The following is a 21,695-nucleotide window of genomic DNA, read 5'->3' as shown; positions in this document are numbered from 1 at the left end:
CTAAACTTTAACTCTCAAAATACTTCTTAAGCTCAGCGACTCGGGGTTGGCTTCTGGCCTTGGGCTCTGACCATTCGCTGGTGGGTGCAGCCAGGCAAATAGAGGCTCCCAGGCCTTTGAGGGGGTGGAGCTGAGCCTGCTCTGCTAGCAGCTCCTGGGAAGACTGGGCTCTGGGGGTGATGGGGGAACTGGGAGCGGAGGAAGCACCCAGGGGCTGGGATGTGCAGGCAGTATCAAGGTTGAACTTTGAGGGGGGCAGAGATGGGGCACTTTCTGGGGGGTTGGGCTGGGTAGGTGAGGTGGAGAGCCAGGAGCAGGGGCTCTCCTGGACTCTAGATTCTTCCGCTGCCTTGTGGGGAGAGGAGACATGTAGGATTAGGGGGCAGGGCTCCGTGAGAAGAGAGGATTCTGAGTCCCCTTGGCTGCTTGGGTCTGCAGAGGCAGTTGAGGGCTGGGATGGAGAAATGATGTCTTGGCTGGCCTCTGAGGGCAGCTGGGAGTTGGAGTCCTCTGAGCAGCCTGAGGCGTCTGAGGTCTGGGGGTCTTGGAAAGAAGGCAGGTTGGTGGGCAGAGAAAGGTGTTGGGGGTCTGGTGTCTTCTCATCCTCTGGGTGCCATCTTGATCTTCCTGGTAGCTCGAGCTGGGCAGGGGTGGGGAGAAGACAGACAAGTTGCTGGCCTTTAGATAGGGGAAATTGGCTAGGCAAGTGAGGGAGAGCTAGGTGGGTGCTCTCACCAGGCTGAAGCTACTGTCTGTGTCCCCTCTGTGACAACAGTCCAGGCTCTGGCTGGGTCGTAGGCTCCCTGTGCTCTTGACTTCCACACTCAGACTGTCCAGAATCTCGCTCAGCAAATCCAATTCTTCTCCAGACCCCAAGAAGCTGCTGTCCAGTGCTTCCTCTGGCCATGAGCCTCCAGCATCCTCAGGGCTCAGAGGGGGTGTCCTGGGTGAGGGTGGGGAGCCTCAGGTATCTACCTGAGACCACCTCCCCAGCCCTGGTCCTGTGGCCCTGGGATTTAGGGTTCATCTACCCCCTCAGTCCTGGCCTCCTACCTCCAACACTTACCCTAGGGACTCAGAAGGTCCTTCTTCCAGCCGGAGTCTCTTGGTAGGGCGAAGAGGCCGACTCTGCAAAGGACAGATTTGGAAGGTGGGGTGGAAAGAGGAGCAGCAAAGACAGGGAGCCGGGGCTTTTGCAAGAAGAGGATGAGTCTAGGGATAGGTGAGGAGGGAGGCAAGGTTCCCAAGTGGAGACCAAGGATGGGAAGATAACTCAGTGATGATTTTAGGGCTGTGTATATATGGAACCCCTGGGTGGTAGAAATGGTTAATGTGCTTGGCTGCTAACTGAAAGATTGGAAGTTCGAGTCCACCTGAAGGCGTCCGGAAAGAAAGGCTTGGCAATCTACTTCTGAAAAAGCAGCCATTGAAAACCCTGTGGAGCACAGGTCTCTGACACACATGGGGTCTCCATGAGTCAATGGCAACTGGTTACTGGGATGTGTGCAGGAGCAGGAGGTGAGGGAGTCCTCTTACCTGTCCAAAGTGCCGGGTGATCGGCAGGCGCTGTTGCAGGCGATCTGAGCGGCTGGTGAGGGACGGGGTTCTCAAGGAGCCCCCCCTTTGGAGGCCAGAGTCCCCTTCCTAGGGGGAGGGTGGGTGAGTTGGGAGCCCCTTCCCCCACTCTTCCCTACCTCTTGGCCTTTGGTCTTACCTTGTACATGAGAAGGCTCTGCATCCCCTTCAAGCCACTCTTGGCCTACGAGAAGCCAAGAAGGAATTAGACTTGAGGGTGGTTTGACCCTGTGCGTTGGAGAGCTAAGCCTTCTGTTCCCCAGGACAGCTGTAGTCTTTCTGTCTTGCCATCTGTCCATTTCTGTTTCACAGATTTTGTCCACTATTGCCTCATGTACCACCTCGATACCAGCTTTTGCCCCTTTGGCTAACTTAGAAGTATTCTTGGAGGAGTCCCTGGGTGGTGCAAACGGTTAACCCATTCAGCTGCTAACCAAAAGGTTAGAGGTTTAAAAAAAAAAAAAAATCAGCCATTGAAAATCCCATGGATCACAGTTTTACTCTGACACCCATGGGGTCACCATGAGTTGCAGTCAACTCGACAGCAGTTGTTATTTAAATTATTCCTGGAGGGAAAAAACAAAATTGAATGGGGCATGGTAAAAACAGTAGAAAATACATCGGTGGCTAAAAGTGAGTGAATAAAATCTAATGGCCAGTTTTGAGCTGTAAAAGTTGGCCCCTGAGGAAACTGGACTTGGGAGAAAAAACATGAGGACAGAAGCTGGGACTGTAGGATCTGAGGACAAAAGTTGTTTATCAATGAGTCTTGGTTGTCCATTTTATAGACAAGGAATGATTCCAACTAAAAGGAGTACGGTAAAATGGAAGGTGTGGGAAGGGTTGTTAACGGTTTAACTGCTGGTACGGTTTTGATAAAAATATTTGCACTTAAAATGTCGGTGGGGTTAAAATGTTCTGTGTCCCCCTTGTCACCCCACCAAGTATGGCTCGTCCGCCTGTCTTACCGAGCGGTACATGTTCCTCACAGCTGGTTGTGTCTTAGCTTTGACTGAGTGCAGAAGGGCACCACCACCTTTCTGGAAAGACAAAGGAGACAAATGTGGGCTCCTGGGGTCCCTGGGGCTGGACCCTAGACCCTGCCTCCCCACCCCATGCTGTGTGATGCTGGACAAGCCCTCCTCCCTACCCGAGCCACAATTTCCTCATTTGTATAAATGTTATTAAGGATGGCCCTACCTTGGGACTGTGGTACAATTAAATTAATTCAATAACAAGCAGGTAACAAGTGATTGGTGTTTTACCTTCAGGTTGTCTGCCCAGAGCTGGTAGGAGCGAAGGGCGCCTGGGGTGAGGGGAGAGCCTGGTTATCCCTTGCCGGCTTGGGAGGGGGCGGAGGGGTGGGGAGGCGGAGGCTAGGCTCGGGGTTCACCTGAGGAGGCCTCGCTGCAGGTGATTTCCTGCTCAAAGAGATCTGAGAAGCCCTCCCCTGCGTTGAGCTTCTCCAGCCGGCCTTCGATGAACTGGGGGTGGGGGAGAGGGTCAGGTCAGACCCGCATCTGAATGCGAGGACTCAGAACCTAGAGGCCACCATCCCCTGCTCCTCCAGAGACCCATGAGTTGGTTTTCCCACTCCGCAAAGACCCAGAAGCCTGGGTCCCACCTCTGGAAGTCAAAGGTCCGACCCGCCCCCTCCCCCCAGCCCACAACCTGCCCTCAGGGGCTCAGAAGTCGGACTCCGCCCCTTCAGTCCACGCCCCCCCTCAGTGACCCTAGGGCAAGTCTGACCCCGCCTTCAGGGACCCGAGTACCCAGCCTCCCCCGGGAGGATCTGGAGTCCAGCCCGCCTTCTTCCAGGAACTCGGGAGTCCCGAATCGCTTCTCTCCCTCCACCCAAAGGGAGTTGGCAGTCCGGACCCGCCCCCTCCGAAGTCCGGTCAGACCCCCCACTTCCCTTGGGTGGCCCCCCCTTGGAGATCCAGGAACTTGGTCCCACCTCAATCCCCCCAAGGACCTCGCAGTAGGTCTCATCCCTCAGGAAACCTGGAGTTCAACCTGACCTCTTTAGGGACCCAGGAATTAAGCCCTGCCTCTCGCACCTGGGAAACCGGGAGTGGGGGACCACGCCTCACCGGTTCCAGCCCGGCCCTCAATATTCCAGAAGTCCACCCGCAGTCCCTCCCCTCTGGCAGCGGTTCCGCCTCTGGGACCCTAGATTCCTTCCCCAGCCCAGTTGTCTGGTCCCAGCCCCCGCCCTCAGGAACCTAGGATCCTGCGCTCAGCCCCGCCCCGCCCCCAGGAACCCAGGAGTTCGCGCCCGGTCCCTCCGCCCCAGCCCCTCCCTCAGGTACCCAGGAGTCTGGCTCGGCCCCGCCCCTCCAGGGGCAGCCCCGCCCCCAAAAGTCCAAAGAGTCAGGTCTGGCCCTGCCCGGCTCCTAGGAACTCAGGAGTCCGCCTCAGCCCCGCCCTTGCAGCCCTGGCTCGGCTCCCAGGCACCTAGGAGTCTGTCTAGCCCAGTCCCTTCGTCCTGGTCCCGCCCCTAGCGACCCAGGAGCCCGCCCTCAGGCCCACGCCTCCAGCCCCGGCCTGGTTCCCAGGAACTCAGGAGCCCGCCTCCCTCAGGGCCCTGGGGCACCTGTTTGAACAGTTGCAGGTGCACCGCCCGCCGGTGGAAGGTCTGCAGGGGCGCCCCGGGCTTCTGAGCCAAGAAGGCTTCTTCACTGAAGGTCACGGGCTGACCCTGGAAGAAGGACCCGTTCCCTGGTCTCCCTGTGGCTCTCCTGGACCTGCTTCCCTCATTCTACCGTATACCTCACCTGCTCATGTGTAAATGGGATCATAATAGTATCTATCTCGCAACACAATAAACCCCAGCGTGAGCATTAAATGAGATAATGGTATTTATCGAGAGCTCGGATGTGCTAGGCACTATTCCAAGCACTTTGAATATGCTGATCAATAAGCATTTGCGGACACTCATATGCATATGACGGGTATTTGCATATTCTAACCGCAATACCGACCCTTTTGGGAATCCCATTTTACAGATGAGCAAATGGAGGCACAGACTAAGCATTCAGTAAATTCCCGATATCACTATTATTGTGACTCCTTCAGGGACTCACAAGGCCTCTCCCCAGGTGTCCCTGCTGCTCACCGGGCTGCAGACGAGCGCGTCGCGGTACCCCCCGAAAAGCAGGGCTTGGGCTTTGAGGAAGAGACGGGACACCCCTTCCCCGGGGACCAGCGCGACCTTCCTTAGTCGCAGCCTCAACAGGGACACCTGGAGGAGAACAAGGGGGCAGGCGAGTGGGTGGATATGGGGCCTCCGCCTCCCCCTGAGGCAGGAGAGCGGGCGGGATGGGGCGACACTGACCACATCTGGCGGTAGCGCCTGCACGTCGTCGAAGGGTGTCTCCAAGGTGTTGGAGTCCACGTTCATTACCACGACGTCCTCCAGGGCTTTATCACGCACTCTCTGCAGTTGGTGGGAGGTGGCCGCTCAGAGCTCAGGCTCCCTGGCGGGGGAGGTATCTGGGGATGGAGAGGGAGGGGGCCCCACCTGTCCCCGTCGTCCAGGTCCACCCCCACTCACCTCCGCGAGACTGGCGTGAACCCCAATGAGGTAGGGCATGGGTGCGCTGCGGACCAGGGGGTGGTGTTATGCAGGCGCCATCCCCAGGCCCCCAGGCCCCTTCCCCAGGCCTCCCCTCTCCCCAGACCCCCCTCCCTCACCAGCAATAGTCCAGCAAGTGCGGAGGCAGCGTGGGGATCAGCACATGCTCCCAGCGCATGGGGTACAGAAGGGCGCAGGACGCGTGGACGCACGAAGTCAGCTGAAGACGGGTGAGGGGCGGTGGAATCAGGGCTTGAGACAGTGGTTCTCGCAGCTCTATCTCCCGCGTCCCCAGTCTACTGGTCCCCCTCCTGCCCCGCGCTATGGGGTAAGGAAGGGGCGAAAACTCAGACCCCTATAGAAATCAGGCAGGCGACTTCGAGGAGGCGAAGCCAGTTCTCAGCCTCCAGTGACCCCATCTCTGAAGAGAAGGGCCTGGGCTCAGTCCTTTCTGCTCCCTCCGCTTCAGGCGGTACCATCTTTCACTCCTCCCTAGTCCTGCCCCTTTAGGTGGAGCCATGTATTCAGGCCTCCCTGGCCCAACCCTTAGGGGTGGAGCCATCTGCCAGCCCTCCCTAGTCCTGCCCCTAGAGGCGGAGTCAGCAACCAGTCCCGGTTCTACCCCTAGAGATGGAGCCAGGATCCAGCACTCCCTTAGTCCTGTCCCTAGGGGTGGAGCCAACATTAAGCCCTCCCTCATCCCGCTCTTGGGGGGTGGAGCCAAAAGTCAGCTCTCCATGATCCCACCTCTAGGGGTGGAGCCAGTATCCAGCCCTCCCTGGTACTTCCCCCAGGGTGGAGTTAGAATTTAGATCTCTGATCTCACTCTCTCGGAAACCCTGGTGCCTCTATGGGGCAGTTATACTCTGACCTGTCGGGTCCCTATGAGTCGGAATCGACTCGCCGGCACTGGGTTATAGGGTCCCTCGACAGCAATGGGTTTTTTTGGCTTGGTTCCACCTCACCCTCCAGGAGGGCGGAGGTAGCTTGTTTTGATCCACAAGGGGTGAAGACAGGACTCAGCGCTCCCGAAGAGGTGCAGGCCTCGTTCATTACCCTCCGTCCCTTCCCACCCCCATCATAGCAGTGGAGCCAGGGTTTAACTAGTCACAGATCTCTAAAGGGGCGGAGCCAGAGCTTTGCCCTCTGGCCCCGCCCCATAGGAGGCGAGGCTTCAGCCCGCCGCCCCGCCTCCGCCCGCTGGCCCCGCCTACGGTGCTGAGCTTGCTAGCAGTGAGCAGGACTCTTCGCTCTGCCAGGAGCGCTGCGAACAGCCCCATGATGTTCTCGCCGGTGACCGCCACCACCAGCTCGGTTAGGTTCCTCTGAGGAGCAGAGAGGCGCGCTGAGCGCGGACGGATAAGAGGACCTCTGCCCGCCTGCCGAGCCCCCTCCCAGATCTCTACTCACGTTCTCAGGGATGGATGGCAGGCGATCAGAATCGGGAGCCACGAAGCAGGAAAGCTGGTGGGGGAATCGGCGGGGGAACCAATCAGTCGGGGACCGACCTCCCCTGGGTGCCCAGCCTTTTAGGGTCCCCGAGTCCCGCCGACCAGCCTACTATTCTCGGGGTGGTGGGTTAGCTGGCAGGATGCTGTGCGCCCTGGAGACCATCAGTCCACCGCCCTGGGAGGGGGGGTGACGGTAGCTGTGTGTCCCAGGGCTGGGGGCAGCCTCCCCATCCACCTGAGGCCCGACGCCGGGGGTGGGGGTTACTCACCAGCTCCAGCCCCACCAAGGCCTGGGGGCTGGGCGAGGGTTGCTGAAGGAGATTTAGAAGCAGTTCCTCCGCTTCTGAGACCTGGGTGGGAGCGGGATGTCTGAGCCAGAAGGGGGGGTGGGGGGCTTGGTTCAGGCTAGGAGTCTGAGTGGAGCCAAGGGGCTCAGGGCAGGCCTGGGCAGGCATTCTGAGAGGGGCTGGGGGCTTGGTAGGGGAAGGACTGGGATGCTGGCATTAGTGGGAGGGGGCGGGTCTCACTTGGCCCTGGGCCAGGAGGTCCCCCATGTTGTTGAGCAGCTTGTAGAAGACTTCAAACCAAGGCAGGTGGCTGTGGGGAGGGGAGACAGATGCAGCCTCCAGAAGTGCCCCCTGCCCTAGGTCCTCCAGCAACCACCCTCACCCCAGGCCCCCATGTCCCACACCTGAGGATGCAGAGGCAACTCTGGGCACCCGCCCGCAGGCGGCAGAACCCAAACCTGCGGTTGCCAGCCAGGTCCGTGAGGGTGAAGGTAAAGTGCTGCACAGCGGGACTGGGGGGCTCCCTGCAGTACAAAAGGGCTCTGAGAGAGACCTGGGCATCCCAGCTCCTGACCATACCCAGCCTCCCAACAACATGGATTCTTGGATCCTCAGACATCTAAACTCCTGGGTCCATGGGCATTTGAATTCCTGGGTTCCTGGGTCCCCACACATCTGGATCCCTGAGTGTCTGAGTCCCTGGGTCCCCAAATGTCTGAATCCGTGGGTCCCTGGTTGTCTGAATCCCTGGGCCCTTGGGTGCCTGAGTCCCTGGGTCCCTGGGTGTCTGCCCCCTTCCATACCTTTCCACGTCAAAAGGGAAGCAGAATTTGGGCACCATCTGCATAGCTTCCTGGGGTGGAGAGAAGCACAGGCTACTTGACCACTCTGGCTGGGCCTCCACTCCTGAGCTCCAGATCCAAGGCCCAGAATCCCCTTCTCCCTGGGAACTGGCCCTGGCCCTGGGCGGGGCGGCTAAGGAGCCAGCCTGCATACCTGGTCCTTGAAATCTGGGGGGAACTGCCACAGGATGGGAGGATCTGTGGGGACAGCAGGGCTGTAAGTTCAGGGCCCAGGCCCCCCTCCACTCACCCACCCCTGCCTGGCGCCCCCGACTCACCCTCCTGCGGGGAGGCTGGGCAGGCTGCTTCGAAGAACCAGTCAAACATGGCGGGGGGATTCTCTCTGTGGAACAGGAAGGGGCTTAGGGGGTCCAGGGACTGGCTTTTGTGCGGGGGGGTGGGGGGTGGGTGTCTGCAGCTCTGCACACTGGTGTGGTTGTGCATGATGATTGTGTGTGCATGGCTGTGAGCATCTACAGTTGTGTGTGCATGGCCCCAAGGGTTTGTGAGGGTGAGCATGTGATTGTGTGTGACTGTATGTGCATGAGTGTGTGGCTGAGTGTGACTGTGTGTATGAGTGTGTGCTGTGTGTGGCTTGGTGTGGATAAGTGTGTGACTGGGTGTGCATGACTCCCAGTGTTTGTGATAGTGTGTGGTTCTGTAAGACCGTGTATGCAGCAGTGTTGATTGTGTGTGCACGTTTGCGAGTGTTGTAGCTATGAGTACGAGGTAGAGTGGGTTCCTTGAGAGAGTGCCACATTGTGTGTTGTGTGTGTGTGACTGAGTTCATGACATATGTGAGCATGTGTGTGCGATTGTGTGAGTTTGTGATTCCATGTGGTATCTGTCTAAAAAGGTTAGACTGTCCAGTGTGTATGTTGGCGAGACTGTGAGTGTGTGTGACCGACCAGGTGTGAGGGTGAATAGTGTTTATGTCTGAGATGTGGTTTGGATTGTGTCCTCCAAAAAGAAATGCTGAAGTCCTAGACCTTGGTACTGTGAATGTGACCTTGTTTGGAAATATTTGAAGATGTTATTAGTTACGTTAACATGAGGTCACACTGGAGTAGGGTGGATCCAAATCCAGTACAAGAGGCGTCCTTACAAAAGAGAAGAGAAATGCAGAAGGAGGATGGCCATGTGATGCCAAAGGCAGACACTGGAATGATGTAGCCACAAGCCAAGGACTGCTGGGAGCCACCAGAAGCTAGAAAGAAGCAAGGAAGTATCCTTTCCTGGAGCCTCCAGAGGGAGCCTGGCCCTGCTGACAGCTTGATTTCAGACTTTTGGCCTCCAGAACTGTGAGACAATAAGCCTCTTTTGTTTTAAGCCACAGAGGAAGACGGCCGTGGAAAACTGGAGGCAGAAATTGGAGTGATGCAGCTACAAGCCAAGGAATACAGGGACTGCGAGACGCCACCAGAAGGTGGGAGAAAGGCATGGAACACATTCTGCCTCAGAGCCCCCCGGAGGAACCAACCCTGCCAACACCTTGATTTCAGACTTCTAACCTCCAACTGTGAGCCAATAAATCCCTGATGAAGTAAGCCACCCAGCTTGTAGTCTCTTGCTACGGTGGCCCTAGGACACCAATACAGCCTGCTAACATGGCTGTGAGTGTCCCTGGGTAAATGTATGAGCACCTCTGTAGTTTTGAGCGAAAAAGACTCTGTGTGTCTCTGTGTGTGACTTTGTGGGGCCCTGGTGGCCGACCCCACATTTCTCATCAACTGTACCCCGAGGAGGTCCCTAGGCAGGGCAAACACTTTGCACTTGGTTGCTAACCTACAGGTTGGTGGTTTGAATCCACCCAGTGGTGCTGCAGAAGACAGGCCTAGCTATCTGCTCCCATAGACTGTTGTTGTTAGTTGCCATCCCGTCACCTCTGACGCATGGCTACCCCGTGCGTGTCGGAGTAGAACAGTGCTCCATGGGATTTTCAAGGCTATGACCTTTCAGGAGCATATTACCAGGCCTGTCTTCCGGGGTACCTCTGGGCGGGTTGGAATTGCCAACCTTTTGCCTAGCAGTCAAGCACTTAACCGTTTGCGCCGTTATAGCCAAGAAAACACTGTAGAGCACAGTTCTACCCTGTAACGTGGGATCGCCATGTTGGAATCAACTCAATGGCAGTGGGTTTGATTTTGGGGTTTGTGATCACATTAAGGTCCCTGGGTGGTGCAAGCGATTTGTCCTCAACTGCTAACCTGGTGACTTAGTGGTTAAGTGCTACAGCTGCTAACCAAAAGGTCGGCGGTTCAAATCCACCAGGCGCTCCTTGGAAACTCTGTGGGGCAGTTCTACTCTGTCCTATAGGATCGCTATGAGTCGGAATCGACTCGACGACAGTGGGTTTGGTTGAGTGGGGTTTACTAACCTAAAGATTGGCAGTTCAAAACCACCCAGCAGTGCCACGGAGGAAAGGCCTGGCAATCTGCTTCCGTAAAATCACAGCCAAGGAAACCCTACAGAGCAGTTCTACTCTGTAACACATGGGCTTAACATGAGTCAGAGTTGACTTGAGGGCAATGGGTTTGGTTTTTTTTTTTTTTTGGTTGCACCTCAGGGGAGGGAAGAAGGCCTTGGTGCCGTAAGCCCCACAGTCTCTGCCTCTCTCCCCTGCCCCCGACACCATTCAGAGGACTCTGGGGACCTGGGCTCAGGGAGAGAGGTAGTGAGACCCAGGAAGACAGAGCAGACGGAGGGTGGAGATTAACTCCAGATCCACCATCCAGCCCAGGGGCACCTACAATCCCTGATGGGGGTCCCCGGCACTGCATCCTCATCCCCGTACAATCACACACCTAGCCACCTGCTCTCAGGGCCCCACTGGCTTTCACATCCGCAGTACCCCAGAACTACGGTTGCCATCACCCAGATGCACCAGGAGGCACCGGCTCACAGAGGGAGTTACTTTCACACAGTTACACTCGGGGCTAGAGAGGGAGACAGACAGGGCTAAGAGTGGCCTGAGTTTGCTGGAGAGCAGAGTCCACAGTGTAGTCCAGCAGAGGGTCCTGACCCTGATCTCGGCCACCTGCCCTGTTCCCTGGAAGTCATTGTGCCTCCCTCCCCCCATCCCCAGGCCTGCACAGCCCAAATCCCCTCTACCCCAGCCCAGGTCTGGGAATCTTGGTCCAGAGAATGGGGGAGGGGGGCTTACTCAGCTGTGGATCCCATGGTCCTGCAGGGCCGCCAGCCGGCCAGACCCTCTCCCCAGGGGTCCTGGGGGCCTGTGCTGGTGCAGGGCTAGGCCCCGGCCGGCTCAGCTTCCTGTGTGGCTGAGAGAGGAAGTTTAATGGGTGACGTCCCCAGAGAAGGCCCCTGCCCCCACCCACTGTGAGAGATCGAGGCATCCTGGCTCCTCACCTTCCCCTAGGTGGGTGAGCAAGAGGTGGGCAGCTTGGAGACCAGAGCCCCAGCCCTGTCCTGCAGGTGGGCTCTGTCTGGCCCCCACCATCATACCCAACCGGGGCCCCTCCTCGGCCCCCCTGCACCCCACAGCAGCCAAGGATCCACAATCCTCAAAAATGTCTCCCCTTCCCCTTCTCTCCACTCTCCTTTCCTGTGGTCTATTCGCACAGGTATTCACTGTGGGACCACCAGAGGGAGCTGGCCAGAGACTAGACGTGGACAGCAGGCGGCCAGGGCACAGCACAGACTGACAGACACTGGACACACACACAGAGCCAGGGCAGCCACTGGACTCAGAGACACAGCCCGAGCACAGATGAACAACACACACACACAGCCAGGGCAGGCACTGGGCCTCATAAACACAGTCAGAATATAGCGCAGACAGACAGACAACAGACACACAGACACACACAGAACCAGGGTGAGGCTCACACTGTTAGAGCATGGGCAGACAGACACAGGGCAGCCATCGAGACTCACAGACATAGCCAGAGCCCAGACATACCCACAGACAGATAACAGACACACACACACAGGGCCAGGACAGCCGTCAGGGCATCGACAGACAGACAGACGGACAGACACAGCCAAGGTAGTCACTGGAACTCACAAACACAGTCAGAATACAGCACTAACAGCCAGACAGACAACACACATGCACACACCACCAGGGTGAGACTGAGACTCACAGACACAGAGCACAGACAGACAGATGACAGACATACACACACATAACCAGGGCGAGGCAGACACTGTCAGGGCATGGACAGACAGACAGCCAGGACAGCTATCAAGACAGCAAGAGCACGACAGACAGACAGTGAACATACCCACATCTACTACTGAACCACTAGTGCCCCCTCCGTGGCCTAGCCTGGTGTCTCTGACCCTGAGGTCCCCTGATCAGCTAGCCCGTCAGTACCCACCCCATCCTGTAGGGGGAGTCCTCCTTGGTGCCCCTCCATGGGGAGATGAAACACAAACTCCACAGAAGGGTGACAGGACAAAAGTTAGTTTATTTATTGAGGGAGAGGAGGTGGGGGCAGCTGGGGCACAACTTCTCTTCCCCACAGGCTCCAGGCCTGCCTTGCCCCCAGGGACTGTGCTCCCCCACCTCGGGTAAGCCAAGGTGGGCAGGAGCTGAGGGGCATGAGGTCAGGGATCACGATGGAGGCCAGAGCAAGGGCTGGTGGGGTTCACGGGGTCAGAGGTGAGGCCAGGTCAGAGGTGAAGTGAGGCTCACAGGGAGGGGCTTATAGGTATAGAGGTGAGATAGAACTCATGGGGGTCAGAGATAAAGTGGAGTTAAAAGTAAAGTCGGGGTGACGGGTCAGAAAGGTAGCAGGGCTCCTGGAATGTCAACGCTGGAAGAGCTCATGGGGTTCAGAGAGAAAGTGGGGCTCAAGGGGCAAAAGTGGGCAAAGGTCAGAGGAGAAGTGAGGCTCTTGCGGGTCAAAGGTTATGTTAGAATCAGGGTGAGGTGAAGTTCACGGGGTCACCGGGTTCACGGAGTCGGAGGCGGGTTGGGCGTGGAGGTGAAGTGGGGTTCGCGGGGGTCAGAGATGGAATGGGGTTCTAGAGGTCAAAGCACATAAGCCTAGCCAGGAAGCAGCTCTAGGCCACCTCCTCCTCGGCCTCCTCCTCGAACTCGCCCTCCTCGGCCGTGGCATCCTGGTACTGCTGGTACTCAGACACCAGGTCGTTCATGTTGCTCTCGGCCTCGGTGAACTCCATCTCGTCCATGCCCTCGCCCGTGTACCAGTGCAGGAAGGCCTTGCGCCGGAACATGGCGGTGAACTGCTCGGAGATGCGCTTGAACAGCTCCTGGATGGCCGTGCTGTTGCCGATGAAGGTGGCCGCCATCTTGAGGCCGCGGGGCGGGATGTCGCAGACGGCCGTCTTCACGTTGTTGGGGATCCACTCCACGAAGTAGCTGCTGTTCTTGCTCTGCACGCTCAGCATCTGCTCGTCCACCTCCTTCATGGACATGCGGCCCCGGAAGACGGCGGCCACCGTCAGGTAGCGGCCGTGGCGCGGGTCACAGGCCGCCATCATGTTCTTGGCGTCGAACATCTGCTGGGTGAGCTCGGGCACCGTCAGGGCCCGGTACTGCTGGCTGCCCCGGCTGGTCAGGGGGGCGAAGCCGGGCATGAAGAAGTGCAGGCGCGGGAAGGGCACCATGTTGACGGCCAGCTTGCGCAGGTCGGCGTTGAGCTGTCCGGGGAAGCGCAGGCAGGTGGTGACGCCGCTCATGGTGGCCGACACCAGGTGGTTGAGGTCCCCGTAGGTCGGCGTGGTCAGCTTGAGGGTGCGGAAGCAGATGTCATAGAGGGCCTCGTTGTCGATGCAGTAGGTCTCGTCCGTGTTCTCCACCAGCTGGTGCACGGACAGCGTGGCGTTGTAGGGCTCCACCACCGTGTCGGACACCTTGGGCGAGGGCACCACGCTGAAGGTGTTCATGATGCGGTCGGGGAACTCCTCGCGAATCTTGCTGATGAGCAGCGTGCCCATGCCCGAGCCCGTGCCCCCGCCCAGCGAGTGGGTCAGCTGGAAGCCCTGCAGGCAGTCGCAGCTCTCAGCCTCCTTCCGGACCACGTCCAGGACCGCGTCCACCAGCTCCGCGCCCTCTGTGTAGTGGCCCTTGGCCCAGTTGTTGCCGGCCCCAGACTGGCCTGAAGAAGGAGGGAGGGGGACACATGGGCAGTTATGGGGAGCGCCCACCCTCCACCCCACCCCCGGCTACCCACCTGGGGGGCTCCTAAAACAACAACGAACCAACCAACCAACCCACTGCTGTCAAATCGATTCTGACTCATGGTGACCCCGTGTGTGACAGAGTAGAACTGCTCCATAGGATTTGCTTGGCTGCAATCTTTATGGAAAGAGATCACCAGGCTTTTCTTCTGCAGGGCCATTGGGTGGGTTCGAATCACCAACTTTTAGGGAGGTGTTGGTGTTAGTTGCTGTCGAGCTGATTCCGACTCATGGTGATCCCGAGTGTGCAAAGTAGAACTACTCCATAGTTTTCAAGGCTTTGAACTTGTGGAAGCAGATTGCCAGGCCTGTCTTCCCAGGCATCTCTGGGTAGGTTCAAACCGCTAACTTTCCAGCTAGTAGTCCAGTGCTTAACTGGTTGCACTACCCAGTTACCCCTTTAGGCTAGTAGTTGAGTGCAAACTGCTTGTGCCACCCAGGGACAGAGAGACCCTGTTGTGAGCCATCAATTCTGACTCCTAGTGACCCTGTATGACAGAGTAGAACTACCCCATAGGGTTTCCTAGGCTGTAAATCTTTACAGGAGTAGATGACTAGGTCTTTCTCCTGTGGAGCAGCTGGTGGGTTTGAACCGCTGACCTTTCAGTTAGTGGCTGAGCGCTTAACTGTTGTGCCACCAGGGCTCCGTGGAGAGTCCCTAGTAGCTGTATAACAATAATAATAATAACAAAAAAGAGTATAATAATCACAAGGTTATTATTTACTGTTCTTACTGTTTCCATCCTTGCCCCCTTCACCCAGCAGCCAGAGGATTCTGGTAAAATCTAAATCAAATCATATCTCTCCTTGGCTCAAAATCATTCCAGGGGTCTCATCTTTGAGTAAAAGCCCAAGCCCTCCCCGTGGGACACCAGGGCCCATGCCATCTGCCCCCTGTCACCTCCCTAACCCCATTTCCTTTCACTGTTTCCTCGCTCGCTCCACTTCACCCACATGGACTTCCTCGCTGTTCCTCAACACAGCAGGCATGGTTGTGCCTCAGGACCTTTGCACGGGCTATTCCCTCTACCTGGGATACCCTTTCCCTCATATCCACATGGCTCCTTTATCATCTTCTGTGCAGCTTTCCCCGATCACCCTATATAAAGCTGCAGTCTCTCTTGCTTTCCTATTCTTCTCTGCTTCATTTATTTTTTCCTTTGTACTGACAACCCTGCATTTTCTTATAAATCATGTGTATTGTCTGCAATCTCACAGTAGAATGCAAGCTCCAGGAGGGCAAAGATTAGTATATTGGCTGGTATTATTCCCTCTGCCTCCACCTGGTGCAGCCCCATCATCTCCAGCCTGGACTAGTGCAGACCTCGGTCCTGGTCTCTCGCTCTCGCCCCCCACAGTCTGTTCCTCCCGCAGCAGCCAGAGGGCGCCCGTGAGCACCTGAGTCTGGGCCAGTCTCTCCTGCTCACAGCCCTCCATTGCTCCCACCTCCCTCGGGTAAAAGCCCAAGTCCTCCCTGGGACCCACAGGGCCCTGCACGACCTGCCCTGCCCTCTCCCTGCCCTCCCCTCCTCTTTTCACCCTTTCGCTCACTCTGCTCCAGCTACATGGGCCTCGTCGCTGTTCTTCCAATTCACCAGGCTGCTCCCTCCAAAGCCTAACCATTAGAGACACCCAGGGACTTAATGAAAACAGTAACAGCTAATGCTGTTTTAGCTCTTTCTTTGTGCCAGACACTGTTCTAAGTTCTTAGTAACTTCTTTATGCATAGTAGGTACAAGAATCCTCACAGATCCTGAAACGCCAGCGTTTTTGCCATCTCTGTTTTAATACAAGGAGACTGAGGCACAGACAGGTTAAGGAGCTGGTACAGAGTCACCCAGCTGACTCAGTAGCAGCTGATGGTTGCCTGTTTATCTTCTCTATTGCTTATCTCCCTCTACCAGGTATCAGCTTCCCCAGGGCAGGGAGCTCTGCAATCTTTGCTCCCTGCTGAACCCCCAGTTTCCGGAACAGGACCTAGCATGCGGTAGATGTTCAATAAATATTTGCTGAAAGCCTGAAGTGGCATAGCTGCGATTCGAACCCAGGCAGTTTGGCTCCAGTCCATACTGTTAAATTAAAATGAACTACTGTGATTGGTTAAACCAAACCCGTTGCTGTTGCATCAATCTCGATTCATTGTGACCCCATAAGACAGAGTAGAACTGCCCCCATAGGGTTTCCATGGCTGTTTTTTTTGATCTTTATGGAAGCACATTGCCAGGTCTTTCTCCTGAAGAGTGGCTGGTGGGTTTGAACTGCTGACCTTTCAGTTTGCAGTGGAGCGCTTAACCACTGTACCACCTGGGCTCCCAAACTACCATACAATCCAGCAGCTCGAACAGACACATAGATACCTATGTTCACAATAGCCAAAAGGCGGAAACAGCCGAAATGTGCATGGATAGATGACTGCATAAACACAATGTGGTCTGGACACACAATGGAATATTACTCAGCCATAAAGAGAAATGAAGTCCTGATGCATGCCGCAACAGGGATGAACCTCGAAAACATCGTGCTGAGGAAAATTAGTCAAATAAGCGCAAGCGTCGTATGAACCCAGTTATATGAAATAAGCCAATGTATAGAAATCAAAGACTGTTAGTGGTTATGAGGGATGGGAGGGAGCGGGTGGGGAGTTTTTGCTTAAGGGGTAGGGAGTTTATGTTAATGATGGTGGAATGATTTGCGAAAAGATGGTGAGAACAATTGCACAACTCAAAGGATGCAATCAATATCACTGAATTATATATGCAGAATTGTTGAATTGGTGTATGTTTTGTTGTGTGTATCTTCACAATAAAAAGACAGACAGAAGACTTGAAAAAAAAGTCACCTCTTCCAGGAAGCCTTCCCGAAACCCCAGGCAGTATCAGATGCCTCCTCTGGGCCCCCACAACTGCTTGGGTGTCCCCTATCGCAGCCCTGATTGTCCTGCCCACCCCCCACAACGGTGAGACCCTTGTGGCCACCGCCGTTTACCTGTTGCCCTGAGTTGATTCCAGTTCACGGCAACCCCCCGTGTGTCAGTGTAGAGCTGAGCTCCATGGGGTCCGGCTGCAGTCTTTATGGAAGCAGATCACCTGGGCTTTCTTCCATGGTGACGCTGGGCAGGTTTGAACTGCCAACCTCTCAGTTAGCAGCCAATTGCAAACTGCTTTCACCATCCAGGGTTTTCACTAAGCCTTTGGAAGTGAAAGGAGCCAGGGGGCTTCCCTGTGGGGGACTCACCGAACACAAAGTTGTCTGGCCGAAAGATCTGGCCAAAGGGGCCAGAGCGGACGGAGTCCATGGTACCAGGCTCCAGGTCCACCAGCACAGCCCTGGGGACATAATTTCCTCCTGCAGAGAAGCAGATGGAAGAGGGGGAGGAAGGCCAGGAGCCAGAGATGCTGAGAGCTCTTGTCCCCTCCCGCGCCTCGCCCATGCCGCAGGTTCCCCCGGCTTGCCTCACCTGTGGCCTCATTGTAGTACACGTTGATTCTTTCCAGCTGCAGGTCACTGTCCCCATGGTATGTGCCCGTAGGGTCAATGCCATGTTCATCACTGATCACCTCCCAAAACTAGAGTGGGGGGTAGCGGTAAGGATTGGGCAGGGGGCCGCCCTCCATCTTCTGGGCCCAGGACCCCCACGCACCTCCTGAGCTGCCCCCTCTCCCCCAGAGAGGTGACTGCGGACCAGGAGGCATGGCGACAGAGCTAAGGATGAGCCAGCAAGAAGGTCGAGGTGGGGGTGGGGTGGGGCCAGTCACCCCCCTCCCCAAGCTGAGCCGGAGCCGGCTGGTGTCAGCGGGTCCAGGCTGCAGCCCCGGGGAGGGGCGGGGTCCCTTTGTGCGCGTGGTGGGGACAGCTGGCCAGCTGTGAGGCCAGTTGTGGCTAGCTGACAGAAGGCTGGCCCCACCCCCATCGGCCCCTTTGTTCCCAGCCTGGCCCTGCCCCGGCCCCTCCTCCACCGTCCCTGGGGTGCGGGCCTCCTGGGGACCCCGTTTCCCGGAGACCCGAAGGTGGGGACTCGGGGGAGCTCCGGGCCGCCCACCCTGGCGCTTCTCTCGCCGCCCCCTCGCCAGCCCCCGCACACCTTGGCCCCAATCTGGTTGCCGCACTGGCCGGCCTGCAGGTGCACGATCTCCCGCATGCTGGTGGCGCTGATGGCGGACGCGGCTGCAGCGGCGGCGGCGGAGGCGGTGGCGCGGGACCTGGAGGCTGCGGCGGCTTCAGCGGCGGTGGAGCGAAGCACTGTCCCTGAGCCCCGGGGCGCCGCTATATGAGCGGGCGGGGCTGCGTCACGGCCGGTCACGGGCCGCCCCGCCTCCTGGTCCCGCCCCGGGACGGAGGGCGCAGGCTGGAAGGGTCACTCTGCGGAAGGGCGCTCAGACCTCGGGTGTGCGGGCTCGGGCGCCTCAGGGCCCAGTGCCCCCACCCCGGGCTCCATCAGCTCACCCCCATCCCACTCACAGTCAGGCTGGGGACCCCGGCTTCGCGGAAATTGTGGGGGGACGCTCGGTAAACAAGGACCTGAGCGATTCTGCCCCTCCCCCACCCCCAGGCGTTGCCTCAGTTTCTCTGTCTGCAGCCTCTCTGCCCACTCCATTTCTCCAGGTCTCAATCGCCCTCAGCCTTACATTAATTGGGAATGGTGCAAATGGCTAAGTGCCAGAAAACATTGGCGCTTGGAACCCGCCCTCAGGCACCTTGGAAGAAAGGCCTGGCATCTGCTTCCAAAAGGGCAAAGCCTTGAAAACCCTATGGAGCACAGTTCTACTCTGCACACATGGGGTCAGCATGAGTCAGAATCAACTGAATGGCAACTGGTTTGGGCAACTGGATTTTTTCCTGGGGGAAGGTGGTGCACGGAAGTAGCCATCTCTTTTTTTGGGGGGGGAGGGGATTCCCAAGGACCTGTTTTAAAATAAAACCCAATTTTACTTCACCGTTTGATTGGGGTGATTGTGGAAGCTAATGGGAATTGTGGGAAGACACACACTCCCAATGGACACCGCTGTTGGACTTTGGTTCCCACAAAGATATGGACATCACCTCCAGCCTGGCTTGGGGAGGAGCCTCAAGGAATAAGACTTATAACTGGATCACACATGGGAGGGCAGTGAGCCCCCAAAGGCTGCCTTGGTTCCCTAGAGGAACACCCCTCCATTGTAGTATTACAATTTATTACAAACCATCCCCTGCCTTCGAAGTTCTTTTTCAACTGTATGTCCTTGGGTTGTCTCTGGGTGTCTCAAACTGTTAACACGCTTGGCTGCTAAATGAAAGGCTGAAGCTTCAAGTCCACCCAGACATGCCTGGGAAGAAAGGCCTGGTGATCTGCTTCTGAAAATTCAGCCATTAAAAACCCTATGGAGCACAGTTCTACTCTGACACACGTGGAGCCACCAGGAGTCAGGGTTGACTTGAAGGCAACCAGTTTGATATGAGCTCGGGCAGGCCACTTGGGCAGGCCACTTGGCTTCTCTATGCCTTAATGTTCTTATCTGTAAGATGGGGTAGTGAGAGGTGCTTGTGCTCTAGGGCTGTTGGAAGGACCCACCGGGATGGCAGAGTTCACAACAAGACAGCCCTGGGACACCCTTGCGCAGGGTAAAATTGTAGCTATTAAAGTTACCATTATTATCAAGGTTTGGCCAAGACTTCCTGTGCCTCCCCCTGAAATGGGACCATCTTCATGGTCAACCTCCCACTCTGGCAGCCCAGGAAGCATCCTTCTCCTCCCCCATAGCACACCCATTCAAGAACTAGGGTCTGAAAGCGGGACCTTTCACGGGGTGAGGGTGGGGGGCAGCCAGGCGGGTCATACGGTTCTGGCCTCACTTTTTTTTTTAGTTTTATTTATTTTGTTGTTGTCGTTGAGAATATATGCAGCAAAACATACACCAATTCATCAGTTTCTACACATATAATTCCATGACACTGATTACATTCTTCGAGTTGTGCAACCATTCTCACCCTCCGTTTCCGAATTGTTCCTCCCCTGTTAACATAAACTCCCTGCCCCTTAAGGTTCCCAGCTAATCCTTCAAGTTGCTGTTGTCAGTTTGATCCCATGTCGATCGTTCTTAAAACAGCATGATGTTCAAGGCAGACATTTTTTAGATTTTTGGTTTAAGGTTTAAAGATTATATCAGGGCCATAGTTTCGAGGATTCATCTAGCCTCCATGGCTCCAGAAAGTCTGGAGTCCATGAGGATTTGAAATTCTGTTCTGCATTTTCCCCTTTTTAATCAGGATTCTTGTATAGACTCTTTGATCAAAATGTTCAGCGACGGTAGCCGGATACCATGCAGTTCTTCTGGTCTCATGGCCAAGGAGGTGGTTGTTCACAGAGGCTGTGAGCCACACAGTCTATATTCTGCTCCTATCCCTGACTCTCCTTCTTCCTCTGTTGCTCCAGCTGAAAAGAGGCCAATTGTTGTGGTTCTGGCCTCACCTTTGCCAGTTGTCCCACACTTTGACCCTTGGTTCTCACCTTGGGCCAACTTCTGGTGACATTTTTGGCTGTCATGACTTGGGGAACAGGGTATAGCTACTGGCATGGAGGCCAGGGATGCCACTCAGCATCTATGGTGCACGGGATGACCCCCACAGCAAAGAATTATCTGGCCCCAAATGTCAAGAGTGCCAAGGTTATAGATACAGCCCAAATGTCCATCAACAGACGAATGGATAAACAAAATGTTGTCCATCCATATAATGGGATATTACTGGACCACAAAGAGAAACAAAGTTCTGACACATCCTACAACTTGAATGAACCTTGAAAACATTACGCTGAGTGAAATCAGTCAGTCGCAAAAAGGAAAATATTGTGTGATCCCACCTATATGAAATATCTAGGAAAGGCAGGTGTTTAGAGACCAAAGTTTGTTCACGGTTACAGTGGCGGGAGGGAGGGGTAGGGAGAGTCATTGCTCTGGGGCACTGCGCTGACATTCTGTTAATGGTGGTGGAAAACTTTGGAAAGGGAGAGTGGTGACGGATGGTTGCACAATGTGAGGAACTTAACCAGTGTCACTGAACTGTGTACATGTAAACATGTTCAACTGCCAAAGGTTTTGTTATCTACATCTTTACCACAATTAAAAAAATAAGTGCTGAGGTTGGAGGGACCCTGATTTAGACTTTTGAGTTTATTACCAAATGAATTGTTACAACTGATCCCAAAGACCTGGTGTTGGGATTGAGATAGGCCCCTGGCCCACCAAACTGTGTCCATATATATCAAGAATTCACAACTCCGGAAGAAGAATCAGGGACAGGAAGAGAATATGGAATGTGAGGCTAATTGCCTCCACGAACAGCTGCTTCATTTGCCACGAAACCCAAAGAACTGGATGGTCCCCAGCTACCATTACTGGATGTTTTGATCAAAGATTCTACAGAAGAATCCTGATCAAAAGGGGGAAGAATGTGGAATGGAATTTCCGATTCTCATGGACTCCAGACTTTCTGGAGCCATTGAGGCTGGATGAACCTGCCCTGAGATAATCTTTAAACCTCAAACCCAAAATATCCCCTGAAGTCTTCTTTAAACAAAAGAGTAAAAAAAAAAAAAAAATTTTTTTTTTTTTTTACAGTAGTTTAGCTTAATTAGTAAAGAATGTTTGCCTTGAGCATTGTGCTCTTTTAAGAACTATCTGTATGGCATCAAGGAGCCCTGGTGGCACAGTGTTAAGAGCTCGGCTGCTAACCAAAAGGTTGGCAGCTCGAATTCACCAGCCACTCCTTGGAAACCCTATGGGGCAGTTCTACTCTGTCCTATAGGGTTGATGTGAGT

The 21,695-nt window shown here is 55.6% G+C and overlaps 2 protein-coding genes across 4 annotated transcripts; both read right to left on the bottom strand.

The window, feature by feature from the left end:
* Nucleotides 1-7: 7 nt before the first annotated feature.
* Nucleotides 8-11,008, bottom strand: DENND1C (DENN domain containing 1C). 3 transcript variants are annotated; one of them, XM_049876556.1, is made up of 22 exons: nt 10,896-11,008; nt 8,011-8,075; nt 7,887-7,930; nt 7,694-7,743; nt 7,293-7,414; nt 7,131-7,200; nt 6,873-6,972; nt 6,563-6,616; nt 6,367-6,477; nt 5,272-5,372; nt 5,132-5,177; nt 4,913-5,014; nt 4,694-4,819; nt 4,172-4,276; nt 2,969-3,059; nt 2,841-2,881; nt 2,544-2,615; nt 1,715-1,759; nt 1,537-1,644; nt 1,067-1,128; nt 736-943; nt 8-640 (listed from the first exon to the last, which is right to left on the bottom strand). In XM_049876556.1, the coding sequence occupies exons 1-22, from the start codon at nt 10,910-10,912 to the stop codon at nt 8-10; spliced, it is 2,373 nt and encodes a 790-aa protein (XP_049732513.1). In that variant the 5' UTR covers nt 10,913-11,008. The 3 variants fall into 3 exon arrangements, with proteins under 3 accessions (XP_049732513.1, XP_049732514.1, XP_049732515.1); XM_049876557.1 differs by having other exon boundaries at nt 6,873-6,953; nt 7,295-7,414; XM_049876558.1 differs by lacking the exon at nt 7,293-7,414 and having other exon boundaries at nt 6,873-6,953.
* Nucleotides 11,009-12,131: 1,123 nt separating this feature from the next.
* On the bottom strand, nt 12,132-18,155 carry TUBB4A (tubulin beta 4A class IVa). The gene is made up of 4 exons (XM_049876555.1): nt 17,985-18,155; nt 17,361-17,469; nt 17,138-17,248; nt 12,132-13,821 (listed from the first exon to the last, which is right to left on the bottom strand). The coding sequence occupies exons 1-4, from the start codon at nt 18,039-18,041 to the stop codon at nt 12,764-12,766; spliced, it is 1,335 nt and encodes a 444-aa protein (XP_049732512.1). The 5' UTR covers nt 18,042-18,155; the 3' UTR covers nt 12,132-12,763.
* Between the last annotated feature and the right edge of the window lie 3,540 nt (nt 18,156-21,695).

The sequence above is a fragment of the Elephas maximus genome, chromosome 3 (assembly GCF_024166365.1).
Source record: "Elephas maximus indicus isolate mEleMax1 chromosome 3, mEleMax1 primary haplotype, whole genome shotgun sequence".
NCBI lineage: Eukaryota > Metazoa > Chordata > Mammalia > Proboscidea > Elephantidae > Elephas > Elephas maximus.
Note: the sequence above shows the minus strand (reverse complement) of the source record. Positions and strands in the feature narration are given on the sequence as shown.

Bases quoted from the DNA above. Each gene is read 5' to 3' on its own strand.
- DENND1C (XM_049876556.1), bottom strand. The intron at 7,931-8,010 runs GTGAGTCGGGGG...CTGTCCCCACAG, and splicing joins CCCAGCCTCCCCGCAGGAGG to ATCCTCCCATCCTGTGGCAG. The intron at 5,015-5,131 runs GTGAGTGGGGGT...CACCAACTGCAG, and splicing joins TTCACGCCAGTCTCGCGGAG to AGAGTGCGTGATAAAGCCCT.
- TUBB4A (XM_049876555.1), bottom strand. From the start codon at position 18,041: ATGCGGGAGATCGTGCACCTGCAGGCCGGCCAGTGCGGCAACCAGATT. The intron at 17,470-17,984 runs GTGTGCGGGGGC...CCCCCACTCTAG, and splicing joins GCAACCAGATTGGGGCCAAG to TTTTGGGAGGTGATCAGTGA. The intron at 13,822-17,137 runs GTGAGTCCCCCA...CTCCTTCTTCAG, and splicing joins GCCAGACAACTTTGTGTTCG to GCCAGTCTGGGGCCGGCAAC.